Genomic DNA, 18,888 nt, shown 5'->3' on the forward strand with positions numbered 1-18,888 from the left:
ACATTGTTTACAGAGTATGTGTGTAAAGGAGGATCCGAGGCAGAACAGGGCATCTGTGAGCTGATGTATCGGAACCAAGTCGCTGCACTTTCCTCCGAGCACGCTATGATGCTATTCGGCAATGCTGCATTAGCAGCAGTTCTAAAGGAGGCGATGGCTGACTTGACATGTATCGGAGGAGGCATGTGCTAGTCTTCACCCTCCTGGTGTTGGGGCTTCACTAGTGATAGTGGGAGTTCTAATGAGTGGGTTGAGTAATTGTCCTTGTAAATTGAGGAGAAAATGGAAAAAAAATTAGGAATAAAATTATAATTACACGATGGATTGTGGGACTGTCCAGGGTGTATACTGCCTTCTGCCCGATGCCGGCTGGGATAGGCTCCAAAAAAATATATAAAAAAAAAAATAGAACAGAATAAATATAAAAGTTTTATTTAGTCCAAATATAAAGTTTTCAAACATTTAGTAAAACCAAAATCTGTTAACTTTTGTCTCTTTTGTAAATAGTAACTTTTAAAGACTATTTTGTGCATACATGTAAATTGCATGTATGCATAAAATAGTCTTTAAAAGTTACATACAAAATATAGTGTTTTCCAAACTATTTCAAAAACATTATTACGATTTATTGTTTTTTTAAAGAAATGTAACGAAAATATAGTATTCTGTGCATACATGTACATTTCAAAAATATGAAATACACTGCTTTCAAGACAAAGCTTTTATCATTTTTTTTATATATCATTTTAAAGTTTATAATGATGATAATTGTGTTCAGTATGATATGGCACAGCCGAAATAAAACTACAAAAGTGCACTGAAGGTGCGTTTCATTCTTATAGGGGAAAGCTAAGCTTTTGCTTAGTGGTTGCTGTGGTATCCCAAGTGGTTTGTTTGCACATGTGCAGTAGGCGCATTGCGGGATCGAAAAAAACCCATACAGTTCTTGCTACAGTTTTTTTACTGCTTGACAGAAAAAGTGAATGAACACTGTTGTGTGTAATATCTGGCAGACTTAGGGTACATGTGCCCAGTATAATTTATTTTACTCTAATTACAGTTACACAGATTTTGTTTATATGTAGTGTGACATGCCGGGGTTGTGTCAAATTATGTTATCGAAATCGTGCCTTTTCTTATTTTTTTTTTTAAATATAATTTTGTTCTACCTGGGTGCATTAAACAACCGGAGGCCCTGTTATTATTGTTACAAATGTGCAAATGATTAATATGATGTTAATAATTATAAAAGTAATGTGAGCATTATATTTATATATCTATATATATATATATATATATATATATATATATATATATATATATATAATAATAATAATAATATATAATAATATATATATATAATAATAATAATAATATATAATCACCCCTATAACTGTGTATATATATATATATATATATATATATATATATATATACACAGTTATAGGGGTGATTATATATTATTATTATTATTATTATATAATTACCCCTTAACTGTATCCTGATATATTGATTCAGGCTTTCCAAATATCCCACCGACAGCATACGAGAATGTGGTGCTTTTTCTAGCTTTTTTAAGGTATAAATGTAGACTACGGTAACATGCTTTGACAGTGTAGCAAAACTCGACAGAACACCGGGCCTGCGTGCGCAGTGAACCAGCCAATCACACCTGATCATCATCAGCTGAGGAGCCCCGCCCCTCCCCCCGCTCCCCCGCACAGACAGTGGAGAGTGGCGGCAGGAAAACGGCAGAAAGTGAAGATTTGTTTGCAAAAAAAAAAAAGCTTAGTGTCAGATATATGGAGTCATTCCGGCTGCAGGAAGGATGGTGTTGACCGAAAGCAGGTAATTTGTTGACAGTGTTAAGTTGTTGTCGCCACAACACGAGGCAAAGCGACTAATTAGTTTGGCCCATGGTTTGGCCAATTAAATCCCTAACTCAAGCGGTCGCTTTATAGGCCGTATATAAAAAGTACCTTTACTACTAACAGTATTTTTCTCAGATAGCTGTCGCAAGTTCAGCTTTAAATAGTTTTCATTAATAGTTTTTATTATTACAATGAAATAAAGAAAAAAATACAATAAAGCAAGAAGTAGTATAGTAACTAGATATAAAACTATAAAATACTAAACTGGTTTTAAATTTACATAAACATTGGAATATGTACACAGTTTCCGTAATATATGATATGAATGCATCTTATTTACTAGCAGGAACATAACTTATCAACAGCAGAGAGATGTGATGAAAGTGCAACAAGTTCAGTGGTCAATTATAAACATTTATTAAAGTAAAATGAATATTGTGGACAAGTGGAGGACCATCCATTTTATCAATGAGAATTTGTTTTAGTGTTGTGGTGTTTTAAATATTTAGCATAAATGTATGGTTGTGAAATTACCCATTATTTCACATGTAAATTATCCACTGTGATATTAAGGCTTATTTGGTTTTAAAACTCAGTTTTAATCTGGAAATCAGGTGTGAAATAGACTTAGGCTGTAGCGAAACATGATGAGTATAAATTTTGTCAAATTCCCAAAAGCGCAATAGGAACATGGTGTGGCCCATGCGTAGAGATCCCTATTTTTACAGCATTAACAAGCACAAAATATAGCCGCAAGCGGCAATCATCGGGTTCAAGCACCAACTTGCACAATGGTGCCTACTGGAGCATTGAATGGTGATGTGTAAGAAGGTCTAATATGATTGGAGATGCCCTGTCACATTTAGAAATTATCAAGTTTTTCACCTGTTATTAATGTTGAGCAGAGGCCTTTCAACCTGATCAGTGCTTAAATTCACATGTAAATCTAGTGAACTTTGTAGGATATTCATTAAGTGAGTTAGAACTAGTCAAAAGGTGTCTACATGTTATTGGTATTGATCAGGTGGCTTCAACCAGAATGTTCACAAAGTGGTATTCAGATTGACCTTTGAACCTTTGCAGAACAAGCTGAAATGTTTGACCAAACAAGTTTAACTTAACACAAAGGAGTGAATGTTCTGATATGACATGTAATTACGAAGTTATTATAAATCTAGTTCTGAATTAAATGGCGCTTCATCAAGCACCAACTAGCACAATGGTGCCTACTAGAGCATAGGATGGTGATGTGTAAGAAGGTCTAACACAATTGGAGACATTCTGTCACATTTAAAATGATCAAAAGTCTTTCACCTGTTATTAATGTTGAGAAGAGGCACAAAGGAGTGAATGTTCTGATATGACATGTAATGTCAAGTTATTCTTAATCTAGTTCTGTATTAAATGGCGCTTCATCAGAGTGATATTGTACAGAGGTCTTTAACATTGTGAGATTACAGCAAATACTGCAGAGTTACAGCAATTTAGGTTAGAAATTCCAAGGACGCACAGATTGCTTGATGCCTGGAGAGTATTGTATGTGAAATTTTCACAAATGTTTTTAATGAACATTTACCTAGAGACTCTACAGTGTGCAGCAAGACTGAAATGGAGGTGATAGGCCAAATATCCAGAGAGTAGTTTCAATATAGCTATTTTCAAACAATTAGCAATTATGAATGAACAAAGCACTTTTTAAACATAGTTGTATTGAGAAATTTGTCAGAGCCACTGTACTAAATATGGCAAAAACAATTAGATGTCAAAATAGTACAGCATGATTGACATATACTCGTTTTTTTGGAACAGCGCCCCCCAGTGGGCGGATTGTTTCAGCACTTTGCAGGTCACTACAGTGTCTCCACCTGAACATAACTGCCAAATATCATCCAGATTGGGCAACATTCAGCCTGCCAAAATGTCTGCTGAATGCTGATTGGCTGATGGTGTTCAGCCATGTTGATTGATTAAGTTGCCCTTTGAACATCCTTTAGAGGCTGTATGATAGATTCTGCATGCAAAGTTTCAACTTGCTAGGTTGCACGGTTGCTGAGAAACAGTGCTCCAAATTTACCTCTTGAAGTGAATGGGGCATATATCCGGAAGGACTAATTTGCATATGGCGGCCATATTGTTTACATATTTCAACTTTTTCTGAATGAATATTGAAGCGCATGCTCTCACGAGTGTTTTGATACCAAACATGCCAGGATTGGTCAAAATTCCTAGGACTAGTTTGCAAAAGTAGGTTTTGCATATTATGCAAATTAGCACAAAATCTATATAGACGGAAGTGCATGGTCCAAATTGGAAAGTTGTTGGTATTGACCCAAGGAATCCATCAAAAAAAGAATTTTGAATGTAGGTCTTATGGTTTTTGAGTTATTGAGAAAATTGTGAAAAATGAATTTCCTTGTTTATAGCGCCACCACTTGACCAATCGGTGCCATTTTTGTTGTCCACCGAGATGCACTGATCCTACATCTACCTACCAAGTTTCATTTCTCTATGACTTACGGTTTAGGCTGCACAACTGTTTTTACAGGAGAAAAAGAATAATAATAATAATAATAATAATAAGAAGAAGAAAAATCTTAGCAAAAACAATAGGGTTCTACGCACCTTCGGTGCTTGAACCCTAATTAGCTCAACACTTTATTGTTAGAATAAAGGGTCCTGACATTTAAATAGAGGCAATTTCAATATTGCCTTTCCCACAAAACTACCTCAGTGTACTGTAAACAAAGTTCTGCTTTCAATGTTCTCAGTGCCTTGTTTTAAATGTCAGGGCCTCTCAATATTCTACCAATGAAGTGTGGAGCTACTTTGAGCTTGTCAGTGATGTAAAAATGAGTGATTTTCTATGCATGGGCAACACTGCCCCTATCATTATCAGCAGTGGGGGATCTGGAACTAGAGTAAGGGTGCACAAAAATGATAAAATTTATAAAAGTTTTTCACCAGTCACATCATGTTCAAACACTTACCTTGGTTAATTTTGTGCCAAAAGATTTTACACCAAAAAATAAGACCTGCAATCTGAATTTTACAAATAAAAAAGAAAAGATGTATGTTGCAAATCTGTAAATATAACATTTGTAATCAAATTAGGAAGGATATAGCTTCCTGTACTGTACTTCCTTCTCCATTCACAGGTGTGAGCCCTTTATTTAGGGTTAGAAACGTGCATTGTTAATACCTTAATATTTTTTTTTTCAATATTGTGCAGCCTGGATGTGCAATCGTATTGAATAAAAAAAGAATGACACATGAATTGTAAAACGGGCAACTTAAACCTAGCAGAGTCGCATGAAACAGAATCATCAAACAGAATAAAATAGTCACAGGCTGAATGGAGACAAACAAATGTAAATGTTTATGTGACAACAGTGTGTGCGTTTTCTTTATTAAAATCCAGCTTGATTTTTCCTGTTCCTGGTACCTGAAGAGTGATCCAGTCTCTGGAATTAATCTGTTTTAGTTTCATTTAGTATTATTGTGTTGGCATGTGCCCAGCAAGCATTTTACGACGTATAAACCTTCAAAATTCTTTTTTTGATGGATTCCTTGGGTCAATACCAACAACTTTCCAATTTGGACCATGCACTATATAGATTTTGTGCTAATTTGCATAATATGCAAAACCTACTTTTGCAAACTAGTCCTAGGAATTTTGACCAATCCTGGCATGTTTGGTATCAAAACACTCGTGAGAGCATGCGCTTCAATATTCATTAAGAAAAAGTTGAAATATGTTAACAATATGGCCGCCATATGCAAATTAGTCCTTCTGGATATATGCCCCATTCACTTCAAGAGGTAAATTTGGAGCACTGTTTCTCAGCAACCGTGCAACCTAGCAAGTTGAAACTTTGCATGCAGAATCTATCATACAGCCTCTAAAGGATGTTCAAAGGGCAACTTAATCAATCAACATGGCTGAACACCATCAGCCAATCAGCATTCAGCAGACATTTTGGCAGGCTGAATGTTGCCCAATCTAGATGATATTTGGCAGTTATGTTCAGGTGGAGACACTGTAGTGACCTGCAAAGTGCTGAAACAATCCGCCCACTGGGGGGCGCTGTTCCAAAAAAACGAATATATGTCAATCATGCTGTACTATTTTGACATCTAATTGTTTTTGCCATATTTACTACAGTGGCTCTGACAAATTTCTCAATACAACTATGTTTAAAAAGTGCTTTGTTCATTCATAATTGCTAATTGTTTGAAAATAGCTATATTGAAACTACTCTCTGGATATTTGGCCTATCACCTCCATTTCAGTCTTGCTGCACACTGTAGAGTCTCTAGGTAAATGTTCATTAAAAACATTTGTGAAAATTTCACATACAATACTCTCCAGGCATCAAGCAATCTGTGCGTCCTTGGAATTTCTAACCTAAATTGCTGTAACTCTGCAGTATTTGCTGTAATCTCACAATGTTAAAGACCTCTGTACAATATCACTCTGATGAAGCGCCATTTAATACAGAACTAGATTAAGAATAACTTGACATTACATGTCATATCAGAACATTCACTCCTTTGTGCCTCTTCTCAACATTAATAACAGGTGAAAGACTTTTGATCATTTTAAATGTGACAGAATGTCTCCAATTGTGTTAGACCTTCTTACACATCACCATCCTATGCTCTAGTACAGTGGTTCCCAACCTATGGGTCGCGACCCAACCTATGGGTCGCCAAAGATCCACGATGGGTCGCGAAGCCCTCTTGATTTTAAGGGGTTTAATTTTAATACTATATATAGTCTAGGGTAAGCAAAATTCGCCGCGCCGCGCTGCGCTGCGCTCTCTCTGTCTCTCTCTCTCTCTCTGGCGCGCGCGCGGGCGCTCTCTCCGGCAGCGCGGAGCTGAATTCAGCGCGAGGCTGAATATAATAATATAATAATATAAGAATATAAAACTCAGTTTAGTTAAATAAATGAAAATGAGTGAGGGCCTGTAAAGTTAATCAATTATTGTCCAATATTTGGACAGGTTGAGGTTTTGGTGAGCTGTTTTACTGATTTGAAACTGAAACTGATATTATTCTTTTTTTTTTTCTTTGTTTGTTTTTATTTTATATAAATTATGTTTTATTCATTTTAAATAGTTGTATTATTTTATTGATCTAATTATTTTTTTCTTCATAAGATAAAAATTCCTTATGTTTTATGTATCAATTTTTCCTTTTTTATGTGTTTATTTTATTCATCTATAGTAAATGTCAGTTTTTGTTTGTCATTTATAACCCCCCCCCCCCCCCCCCCCCCCCCAACCCAATTATACACTTACATCTTTTACATTTTGGGGGGGGGGGGGGGGGGGGGGGGGGGTTTATGTTGGGTCACCAAAGCTTACAATGGTAAAAATATGGGTCCCTGAAGAAAAAGGTTGGGAACCACTGCTCTAGTAGGCACCATTGTGCTTGATGAAGCGCCATTTAATTCAGAACTAGATTTATAATAACTTCGTAATTACATGTCATATCAGAACATTCACTCCTTTGTGTTAATTTAAACTTGTTTGGTCAAACATTTCAGCTTGTTCTGCAAAGGTTCAAAGGTCAATCTGAATACCACTTTGTGAACATTCTGGTTGAAGCCACCTGATCAATACCAATAACATGTAGACACCTTTTGACTAGTTCTAACTCACTTAATGAATATCCTACAAAGTTCACTAGATTTACATGTGAATTTAAGCACTGATCAGGTTGAAAGGCCTCTGCTCAACATTAATAACGGGTGAAAAACTTGATAATTTCTAAATGTGACAGGGCATCTCCAATCATATTAGACCTTCTTACACATCACCATTCAATGCTCCAGTAGGCACCATTGTGCAAGTTGGTGCTTGAACCCGATGATTGCCGCTTGCGGCTATATTTGTTTAATTGTTTTCTGACGTTTTTTTAGGCCATGCCTACAAAACCTTTTCAGTGACAGCGGGTTAAAAACAAAACTATGTTAAAAAATGCACGCTGCGTTCCTACAACCAGTGCGTTCCTACACTAGCATTTTAGACATCACAATATATATCACAGACAACACAACTATTGCAATGACAGTTTTTTCAATATTATGCAACCCTAATGTACAGTCATAATAAATAAAAAAAGAATGATGAATGGTAAAATAGTATTAAATAGATCAAATAAAACAGCCACAGGTGAAACTGAGACTAAACGATCATACTCTACCGTAAGATCTTACCTTTATTTTTATGTATATAAAAAAAAATCATCTGTGTTCCCAGATAAACCCCTGTCTACCAAAATCACTTTTGGTAAAAAAGTCTTAAATTCAATATCAATACCTGGCTTCTTTAGTTGCTACTTATAGTTCAGTTCTAACTCTTCTTATATAAAATATTTTTCATGTGAAATGTTTTTATCTTTTTGTCTTGGTCCAATATGTGTTTTATATACATGTTATATAACTGTTGAATATAAATCGATCTGATTTTTAAATTATGTCAAAGATAAAAATATGTATACTGTTACAAATTTACACTGTACCATGATGCAGTTGGTCAAAAGCCAGTGCGTGCCTTTAAAGCCATTTTCTTAAACTCAGAGTTCTTTGTTGCGATGAACACAAAGCCAGATTGTTTGAGCAAAACGATTGATGGCACTTGTTAATTGGGTATGATGAGGTTTTAGTATGAATAGGCTCTAATTAAAGCTTTCTATGTGCCGGCGGCTTTTTGACCCCTCATGCGTATTCCTGTCAACAGTTAGACAACACTTTGACCTTCCTTGACGGGCCACAGAATCCATAGAGAAAACCATTTAAAACCAGCTGAACCGCAAAAAGATCTTTTTTTTGTGTGTGTGTGTGCCTCAAAGCACCACAGGGGAAATGAATCAGCAGCCTTTTCCAACATCTCCTCTGTGTGTTGAGTTAAATAATTCATTAGACTGGCTTATACTAGCAGGGGCTTTTATTATATAGAGTATGATATTGTCAAATTATAAGTATAAGCTCTTTTCAGAGGACTGTTATTCTGTTATTCATTCAGCCAAATAGATCATAATTGGCCATCCACAACATTTCCCCCATTGTGTGGCATTTGCCCTGGGCAAATACTTTGTATGCTAATTTACTTCCACTCTCTGTTGCACTTTCTAAAGCTGTAACCAGTGCTTCAATATATTGTTCACAGTCTATAAGTAATTATACACTGATATCATTCTGTGGATGTGTGGCTTTGTATTCCAGGATATTAGATTTAAAATGACTCATTATAGTCAGAAGTTCAGCTTTAATTAAATCATATTGACATTTATTTTGAGGGATATAATACAAATCATGGTCCCGTTTTTTATGTGTAGCTGTTTAGTGATGGGCCAATCCCCCTTCATTTTTGGTTCTGATTTTATTCCTATTCTCAACTGCTGATGACTTTGTTTGTGTTAATATTGCTGTTTCTTATTTTACATTTCTATTTTAATATTTTTACTTTTATTGTTGGTATTGTGTTTAAGGTTACATTGTAAGTCTGAAATAGACCTCATATTCAAATGCATTACAAATCAATTTATTTTATGCTAGATCATGGTTTTACCTGGACTCTTAACGTGCCAAGAAGATGGAAAATCTGGCATTTTCCTCTAAAGTAGACTGGTATGTTGTGGAATAGAATCTGGATTGGTGATGTTTCTCGTTATGTTTTGGTTTATGGTTCAGCATAAGCATGCAGACTGTAATCTGGATCAGTAGTGGGTTGGTCCTTTCCAATCAACTTTAATTCCTTCCGATATCTGATAAGTGAATGATGTCAAAATTATTCAACACCTATATAGGATTGGATCAGTCACATCTCTACTGCTGTCTACAAATTTCAATAGACACTGGATGTCTTTATGGTGCCTGTTCTACTAGACTTGTCATGCAGCCACTCTCATTTACTGATATTTTTGGTATCCAGCCTCGTAAAGTTTAAGGAACCCTAGTTTTTAGGTTTGGTGACTGACTTGACCAGTGAGGAGCATTCTTGTATTTATTCCTGAAAAGCTCTGTGGTTGCTTAAAGCTGTATTCTGTAAGGATTACATTTACACAGTGTCCAGAAGTAATCTATCCTCATTGATTTTGTGTCCATCTGGATCAGCCATGTCTGTGTTCATTCATTCATACATTTATAGAAAGGATGAGGGAGAATAACCTACTAAATATAATTATGTAATTGTTCAGATTTTAGCTGTATTTAAACAGCAAGTGGCTGAAACTTTGCAGCTGCACTTTTAAAGTGTTTTCAATGGGTAAACAGCATATTATTTGGCTAATATATCAGATTAAACTGTGCCCTATTAGCAGTTTAGCTCAATTGAAAAGAAGTGTTATATATGATAACTGGGTCAGAGTGAGACCAGATCACTTTTTCACCACAAGCGAAACGTTTTGGAAAATAAATCCTCACTTTGGGCGTGAGGATATATGTATGTATGTATCTATAGCTAGTAGAAACCACTGTAAATATTAAGCTATATTCATATTTTTAAATGTGAGTCCATTTTTTTGTCTGTTTATGATGTCTGTCCTAATTGGCTAAGGCACTTTGTTACTTCTCATGTTGAGAGATTAACAATCAAACTCCACATCTAGAATTAACATGAGACTGTTCCTCAGCTGTCTTGTGCATGAATGAACAATGCACACAGCTGGCCATGCGGGAACAGCCAATGTTCCAGTTATGTGTAAATATGTGATCCATGAAACGGTATTATTTGCTCGCTGGATCTTCTCTAATATACTGTGTATTTAAATGAAAACTGAATTTCTGGGCCTTTATGTTTCATGCTCTTTGTTGTTTCATTTCATTGTTCCAGGTTTGGCTTCACTGTACTATTACTAGTGGTTTGCCTGGTGTGCACCTTATTCACACTTTAGTCTTCACATAGACTGTGAAGAGGTTTCCTGAGCTACCTCACAGAGCAGGATCTGTCAGCTGTCAGTTAATCCTGCTGGCTGAAGTGAAAATTTGTCTGCGTGTGTAAAGAAGAGTGTGACTGCTCGTCTCCTGGTTCCTGGAGATAGCCTTAATCTGTCTTCCTTTCCCTTTAGACTTCAAGCCGTTTGCAAGTTGCTTTAATCTCATTGCTCGAAATCAGTAGCAATAATGAATAGGGACTGGAGGCTAGACCCCCAGTTATTTGCACCCAGCAATTTGTATTCTGTGATATGTAGTATAGTTCTGTTTAAACTTACATCCTGCACAATGTGATCTACTATACACAGTGTATAAAAACTCAGATAGTGCTACTGCACAACAATGTGTCCGTGTCACTGCTGAGCTGAAATTGGTCCATCCGACCTATATAATGATTTAGCAGTAGTTGCAGTGGTTAGGGCAGGAATACTTGAGGAGTGTGTTTATGTTTACCCAGAATTCCTTTTATAATCAGATTATAATTAATCTGATTGAAAAAGTCATGTAAACAACACTGTACTCCGGTTTCTTAGATTGGAGTAAGTGGAGCTGAATTTAGCTTAGTAATCATATTTCTCAGTTCTTGTATACACTTAATCTACGTACGTTTGGATTTCTCTATTTGTGCATGCGTGAAAACAGACCTTATACCAGAAAGAAGCAATCACTGTTAAACACAACAGCCATAAAATGGTGACAAAACACTTTCAGATCTATGCTGAAAGTGAATAATTTAAATAATCATCTTCTAACAGTGTTAAGTTTGGGTTTTACATTAAGTTTACATTACACCTTAGTCTATAAGTTTATTGGCTGGTTGCAAAGCAGAAATTCAATAATTTCTGGACTCGTGTAAAACCAGAGTTTTTTCATTATTTGATTACCCAAGTTCTTGTAAAAAACCCTGATCAGATAACTGACAAACTTTGATGTTTTCCTGTAATCATATTATGAATTGCATGTAAATAAATGCAGATATAAATGTGTTTTGAAATAACTCTCTGTACCTAAACCTCTAAAGGTAAAGGCCAGGAAGGCCTTTTTACTTCCATAAAAGGTAAAGATGTCCTTTTACAGAAACTGTCATGCACTCTACTAATCACAGTGAGGGTAATAACAAAAAGGTAAAACCAGGATAGAAAGGGGGTTAGATGGAAAGATGGGAATGAAAAAAGAAGATAATGCACTGCAGTGAAATGCAGTATATCACTGCATAATCCATGCACACTTTGTCCTCTCATGGGGGACATTGGAACCATAGTAAAGGTACAGACAGTACAGCAAGCACAGACAACTTATAGTCAGTTATACCAGAAGTAGTGTGCAACATTCAGCAGTTCATTTCCCATCCCCCTTAATCCAGTGGTTCTCAAACTTTCTCTGCCACAACTCCTTTGTTGGAAGGACATTTTTAAAATGTCACTAGCCCCACAAAAAAACAATAATTTAATTCAGTTGCGTTTATTAATTTGTGTGCAGTTAAAAAGCAGCTCAATTTAAGGTACTTGTTTATTTTTTACTAAATTGTTCCATCAGTATGTCATGTACAGTTTTTATTCTTGTAATTAGTGTTATTTTTCTGCTTAATTAACTTAATTAGCTGGGTTTCACAATGTCAGCTGACAGTTTTGAGGTATAAAATATACACGCATCTCATACCCAGTTATCGATTAATAACAGGCTCCTGTCTGAAAAATATCTCTTAATTCTGGACCTAGACCTTCTGTGTGAATGAACACTTAATATGAATATGGGATTTGTTTACTGTCCCAGTGTGAAAACTATTCAAACGTTGAAACATTAGTTCAAAATTACTTAAATTATTTTTCCCCTGCTCTGTCATGCCTCTGCGCCCCCCCAGAGGAAGCTTGCCCCACACTTACCTTAATCCGTAAACAATTCACCCTTATGCTCTTAAAAATAAATGGTTCCAAAAAGCGTTCTTTGGTGCAGAACAACCATGCTTGAGTCCTGAAAGTACAAATTAAGAATGGTTTTATTCAAAAACTTTAAATATTCAAAAATTTAATAGCTGTTTGGTGGAGTCCCACAGGGTTAAATTTTAGGGCCTGTGATGTTAATTGTGGCTCTTTGTTAAAATGAGGAAGTGTGAGCTTTCAATATATCTAAGCCTCAAACCTTTTTTAGTCTTAATTTTTATACTGGCGTAGAAATAAAAAAATGACTATCACAAAAACAAAAAAGAGAGAACAAAACATACATTTTTCACGAGGGCTGAGTTATGAGAATGTAAGCGGCACCAGCACAGCATAATCTGTCTGTGTAGTTTTTCGAGCTGTGACTGGGGAACCTCAGCAATTCTTCAAGAGAACAGACAAGCCGTATTACCTGTTAATTTGCATGAATTATGAATCTGTAATTTATGCTACATAAAAAAAGCATATTCATATTGTTTACTGCATTGAATTTTATTTGTGCAGAGTTCACATAGAGTATTAGCCGGGCGCTCCTGATCACAATCATTAACGCCCACCATGCTGTCCACTGTAGGGTGTAATGCCTTCTATAGTGTATTTCTGGTATTCACGCGACCCGATGGATTTGGAAAGCACACTGACTGTTGATGTGCAGTGCAGCCATATTGGATTCTGAAATCAGGTTCGGTAAGGCTCTTCTGGCTTTCCTATTAAAAATTCCTGTAGAAGAAGACTTGTAGAAGCGTTCCAGTTAAAAGTTTCTACTTGTAACTAGGAAATTCCGACACCTAAGCATGAATTGGGCACACCATTAGTCTTACTTGGTCTTTTTTGTATTAAATAAATAAATATTTGATTACGGAGTCTGTGTGCCAAGGTAGTGTGATCTTAAAAGCACACGCTGAGATTATCCGTGCTCCTGTTGGAATTTAAGTTGTTTTATACTTATATTTAGTGATATTTAGAGGAGGTACAGTATGTCTGGTCTTTCCCAGTCTCCTAAATTACGTCTTTGTTAAAAGTTCAATTGTGCTGCAACTGTGTTGCAATAACGGAACAGAGAGGGAAAGAGAAAGTGACAGCAAAAGACAGCGACGGAAAGTGTGTGAAAGTATGTGCGTTTGTGCGACACGCTCTTCCCTTCTTGAGCTAGCCGAAAGTAATGAGTCACTTCCTCCCAATCCTCCTCAGCTGTCTATCCCTTTTTCATTAGAGCAGTTCTCTATCCACAGCACATCAAATGCTCGGAGATCATTACGCGGCCTCTGACAGACTGTAAAATAGATGACAACTGCACCAGCCAGCTCCTGCCAAACTCACACCGCCCACGCCTCTTTGGCTTTCCTCCTAGTGCCCCCTCCCCCTGCTGCTGCAAAGAGGCACCACATATTAAACACATGCAGCACATTACACACTGTAGATTTCAGTATACCTCAGTATACTATTTGCAGCCATAGTGCCCAAGAGTCTGACTCAAGCACTGAAGAGTGCTCCACAGGTTGACCTGAACCCCTCTTACTGTGGGAATACTGGAATTGAGTTAATCCAAGAGATTAGTTTCACTCCAGTGGGATCTGTCTCCATCTGTTCCACAGCATCCTACAGAGACAAACCTTGTAATAAAAGCTCTCCAGATTGGATTAATGTGCTGTACTTTCCTTGTAATATGCGGAAACCATTATGGCACTTCATATTAAGTGTCCTCGGAGCTCAAGTAGGATTTACATAATTACACAAGCACTCGAAAGCCGCTGCGTAGGAGCACAATATCATAATGCACTTGTAGTTGCTGAACATGAGTTGAGTCTTTGAAATGGTCATTTAGCCAGCCTGTGCTCTGGATTGTAATGGGGTTGTGTGTCTGTACACAAGGTGTACTGCTCTTAACAGAGGAATTGGCAGAGATTTAATTAGTGAATTGTTCTGCTAAAGGAGGAGACGCATGGGCTTTTCTTAACATGCAGCTATAATACGATTTTTTCAGTGTATCTGATCTGAGACAGACAAATGATAGTTCTGCAGTTTAAATTGCAAAATGTCATATTTGAAATCGACCACTAAAAATTGTAATAGAAAAAAACAACGACATATGGTGTTACATTTTTTTTTCACATTTCTGGAAGGATTTCTAGAAGGCAGTTAATTAGCGTTCATTTTTTTTGGCATATATTTTCCTGTGATCAGTTAATCAAAATTAATTATTTTAACCTTATATAGTCAAAAGCATACCACCTCCTGTTCTAAACTAATCAAGTACATGTCAGATATCAAAAATTTTATGTTTGTTTGTGATTAATCTTTTTTTTTTTTTTGCGATTTTCCACCAAACCATTCAGGAAATGTTTCAAGTCTACTGGGGTTTAGTTAACTCTTGGTGTAAACATGTTTTTACGATAAATAGTCTGTACCAAACTACAGAAATCAACATTCAGCAAGCTTTTTTTTTTTTCTTTTTTTTTTTGTTAAATTTATAACATTTTATATATATAGGGACTGAGCTCCTGCAGTATTGTAACCGCATTAGAATACAGATAATGTTGAGAGTATGTTTCTTAGGTTGGGTGATTTTGTTTGGTTCATTTTAAACTGACTATTCAAATGAATTCAGCCAACCTTTCATTACGTCAATTGTGAAACAAATAGATATTGTATGTTGGTTGGCGTGATATGTAGAAATCTTTTATTCATAAACCATTATGGATAGGTATGTTATCCAGGGGTGTAAGAAATATTGATATATGGAGAGTAATGTACTGATTCTTAAAGATGTATTAATTTTCAATTAATTAAAATGCAAAGATTCATCTTAGACAGTGCTTTGTTTTGTATTGTGTATAAACCGTTCGATAGCAGTGCTGTCTTTGCCCCCCTCTGATCTGACTGCATAAAACTTTTGCTTAGATTTTATGGATATGATTGTGGTTTAATTCTTTGTAATTTTCCTAAAATAAAAAAAAAACTCAAATTGCATTGTGTACTGTCAGTATAATGCAATATATTAAAACGTAGCTCATGCATCATTATATACATCAGTAGTCAATTGTATGTGAGAAATAGATCCAGATTAATATGCTTAATGTTAGTCATACACTTCTTGCAGTATTTTGTGCAGTTTAGTTGCATTTTCATTTAACTGAAATTAACTGGGAAAAAAGATGCAGTGTTACAGAAACCCTTAAGCAAACAGCCTTGAAAGGTCAAGAGTTAAATAACTTTTATAGACAGCTCTGTCTCCAAGACCCCTCAGGTTCTAAAACTCTTGCCCTCGTCTCGCTCTGTTGCTCTCCACAGGTCATGTCTCAGGCTGAGGGCCAGCAGAAGAACCTACTGAACTCTATCGAATCTCTGCCCAGCCGAGGCCCTCTCTCCTCGCTAGACCCGGACCTTCTGCTGCTCAAGGCCACGTCTGCAGCCACGCTCAGCTGCCTGGGAGAGTGCCTGAGCATTCTCCAGCACAACGTCAGCCAGGCGGCACGCAACATCACCACACACACACAGGGACTAAACACAGGTGAACTAAACCTTAGCCAGTTGTTACTGTTGTAATATGTGCTGTGGGTTAATTGAGTTGGACAGAAGCTGGAGAAGTGATCTGTGTGTAGATATGTTTTGCTGCTGTTGATATGTTGTGATGGGTGCACACTGACATCTTAATAGACACTGTTGTGCTTCATTCAGACAAGCATGCACTTTGTTTAATTGTTTGATAATTGAATGTCACTCATTTGTTATGTAACTCTTAAACGAATGCAACCCTCAACATTAAAGTTGAAAGCACAGTAGAGAATGTTTAAAGTCCACTTGCTGTGTCAAATACCTAAAGGCTTACCTAGTCGAAGCAAATTTTTTGAATGACAATTATTAGCTATTTTAAGCCTGAAGCTCACATAGTTTGGGCTAAATCAACACATGAAACAAACTAGAACAGTGCCTGTACTTAATCTATTAGCTCACATTGCAGTGAAGTGGTTGAAGTGGTTATTTATTTATTATTTTTATTATTTAAATACAATGTGAGTGAACTTTCCGGCTTACATTATTCAACATTATACCACAGTTAGTTCTGACCCTGCATTGTGATTGGCTAAGAGTTGTTTTATGAGTGACGTTATCAGCCGGTAATGCACTGTAACCAAGCTCTCCATGCATTACTTCGCCACATACAGGTTACCTAACAATGATGCAGCGCTTACAGCACAGCTACACAGAGAGCAGCAATGGAACTATTTTAACTGGCTGAGTGTTTTTATAACTAAATAGATCGGATTTTCACGTCCTCTTTAACTCAACATTTTTAATAAACAGCAATAATGGAACTGTGGTATAATCTGTGGTTAATTATTTTGTGTGACTATGCACTATGGCCCAATCCCATTTCTCTTTTGTTCCCTACCCCTTATTTTCTAGTTTAACCTGTCCCCTTGGAAAAGATTATCAAAGGGAAGGGGTAAAATCCTCCCTCTAAGAATTGGGACAACCCTTCAAGCACCCAGTACTAGAGGTTAGATCGGGCCCAAAAAATCCAACCCGACCCAGCCCGAGCCCGTGCACGTTCTGCCCGAGCCCGACCCGACCCGAATCATAAACTGTCATTATGAGCCCGAGCCCGACCTGGCCCGCCCCGCCCCATAAACTGGCTGTTTTCGGGCTGTTTGAATGAGCGAAATATGATCAGAATTATGTTAAATAACACTGTAACATAGAAGCATAGAACTATTATTTAATTAAAATGATTTTTAAGAACAGCTAAACACAGTGCTGCAGGTCAAACGCGGAGGCGTTCACGTGCGAGAGAGAGAGAGAGAGAGCAAGAGACACAGAGAGAGAGAGAGAGAGAGAGAGAGATTTGCATGTTCTGGTGTGAGCAACTCACAGGTAAAGGTTCTCTTTTATATCCTCGTGCTCATATTCTAGTCCCATACATAATTCTGCAGCTCCCTCAGTGTGTTCTGTCGTATTTTGCGGCTAGCGCGAGCGCTTACAACTAACACCGCGGACCGCGAGGTGCCGCCGCGCTTGTGCCGAATCCGCTACTGAATCCGACTCCCGCTTCGCGGACAGAATCGGCACAACACCCCCCGCTGTACAACTGCGGGAGTGAAAACAGCGCTTATAAATAAATTAGTTTAGTTTCAATTTCAGTTTTCGTTATGTGGTGGAATTTTGTATTCTAGGAATCAAACCCAGACTCAGAATCTCTATTATCAAAAGGTAAAGCTTTATTCTGCAGAAGGGAACCTTGTCAGATAGTGACAGTGTTCTCACAAAAGAACGGCCAAGAGGTCGCTTAAGTACAATTCACAACGCCTCTTACCCTATGAGCCAGGTGTCTGGAAAATTCCATTATTTCAGCAAGCAGAAACAAAGTCATAAAAAGGTCACAGGTGACATAACGTCTATATGGAACGAGACACTTACTTCAGCAAGCAGAAACAAAAGTCATAGTAAGGTCACGGGTGACATAACATCTATATGGAACGAGACACTTCCGCCCTCGCTCAACCGCATGAGCTGCAGAGAGTCGAGGAAAGAGTGACACACTTGCAAAAAAACATTTTTCTTTTTAGAATCATATAATACACACTCAATTTGCCACTACACTCCCTCCTTTGATTCTAAATCATCATATATCACACATTAACTTCTTCATAGAGCATGTCCAGGTTTAGATCATCATATTCGTTTGTGTCTCGAGCACAAAGTTGTTGGTAAAACTGAACAGCTTGTATCTTGAGGATACGGTTGAGAATGAAGGAGGAACACATCTTGAAAATACAGGGAAGACACATTATGACAATAAGGAAAACAATGAATACTGGCAGAACTACAGTCACGATCCAGTGTCCCCAGGGTCCTAGTAACCCTGAGATCCAGCTATACCAGTCACTGTCGCTTCCTTTCGTTACGCTTTCCACGTAGTCAGCCAGTTCAGTCAGATTATGCAGGGCTGCGGTGATGGCGCCTGCATCTCCGCCTCCATGGGGTATGAAGGTGCAGCATGTTGTTCCTATCATCTTGCATACTCCACCGGATGCTGCAGCCATTTGGTCGAGGACGAGTCTGTTTTGAAGCACCATGTCTCTCATGGCGTTCAATTCTTGTTTGATTCCTTCTCCCAGGTCTTTAGTGGTGTTGATTA

General features: G+C 37.2%; 1 protein-coding gene across 2 annotated transcripts in view; it reads left to right on the plus strand.

Annotated features, from left to right (window-relative positions):
* osbpl10b (oxysterol binding protein-like 10b) overlaps positions 1-18,888 on the plus strand; it is a 77,379-nt gene that overhangs the window by 12,246 nt on the left and 46,245 nt on the right. For both annotated transcript variants that reach the window (XM_007251821.4, XM_007251822.4), the window contains one exon: positions 16,041-16,260. In XM_007251821.4, coding sequence (XP_007251883.3) covers positions 16,041-16,260 — 220 coding nt within the window. The remainder of the gene's footprint in view (positions 1-16,040; positions 16,261-18,888) is intronic.

Source organism: Astyanax mexicanus, chromosome 6 (genome assembly GCF_023375975.1).
Source record: "Astyanax mexicanus isolate ESR-SI-001 chromosome 6, AstMex3_surface, whole genome shotgun sequence".
Lineage (NCBI taxonomy): Eukaryota > Metazoa > Chordata > Actinopteri > Characiformes > Acestrorhamphidae > Astyanax > Astyanax mexicanus.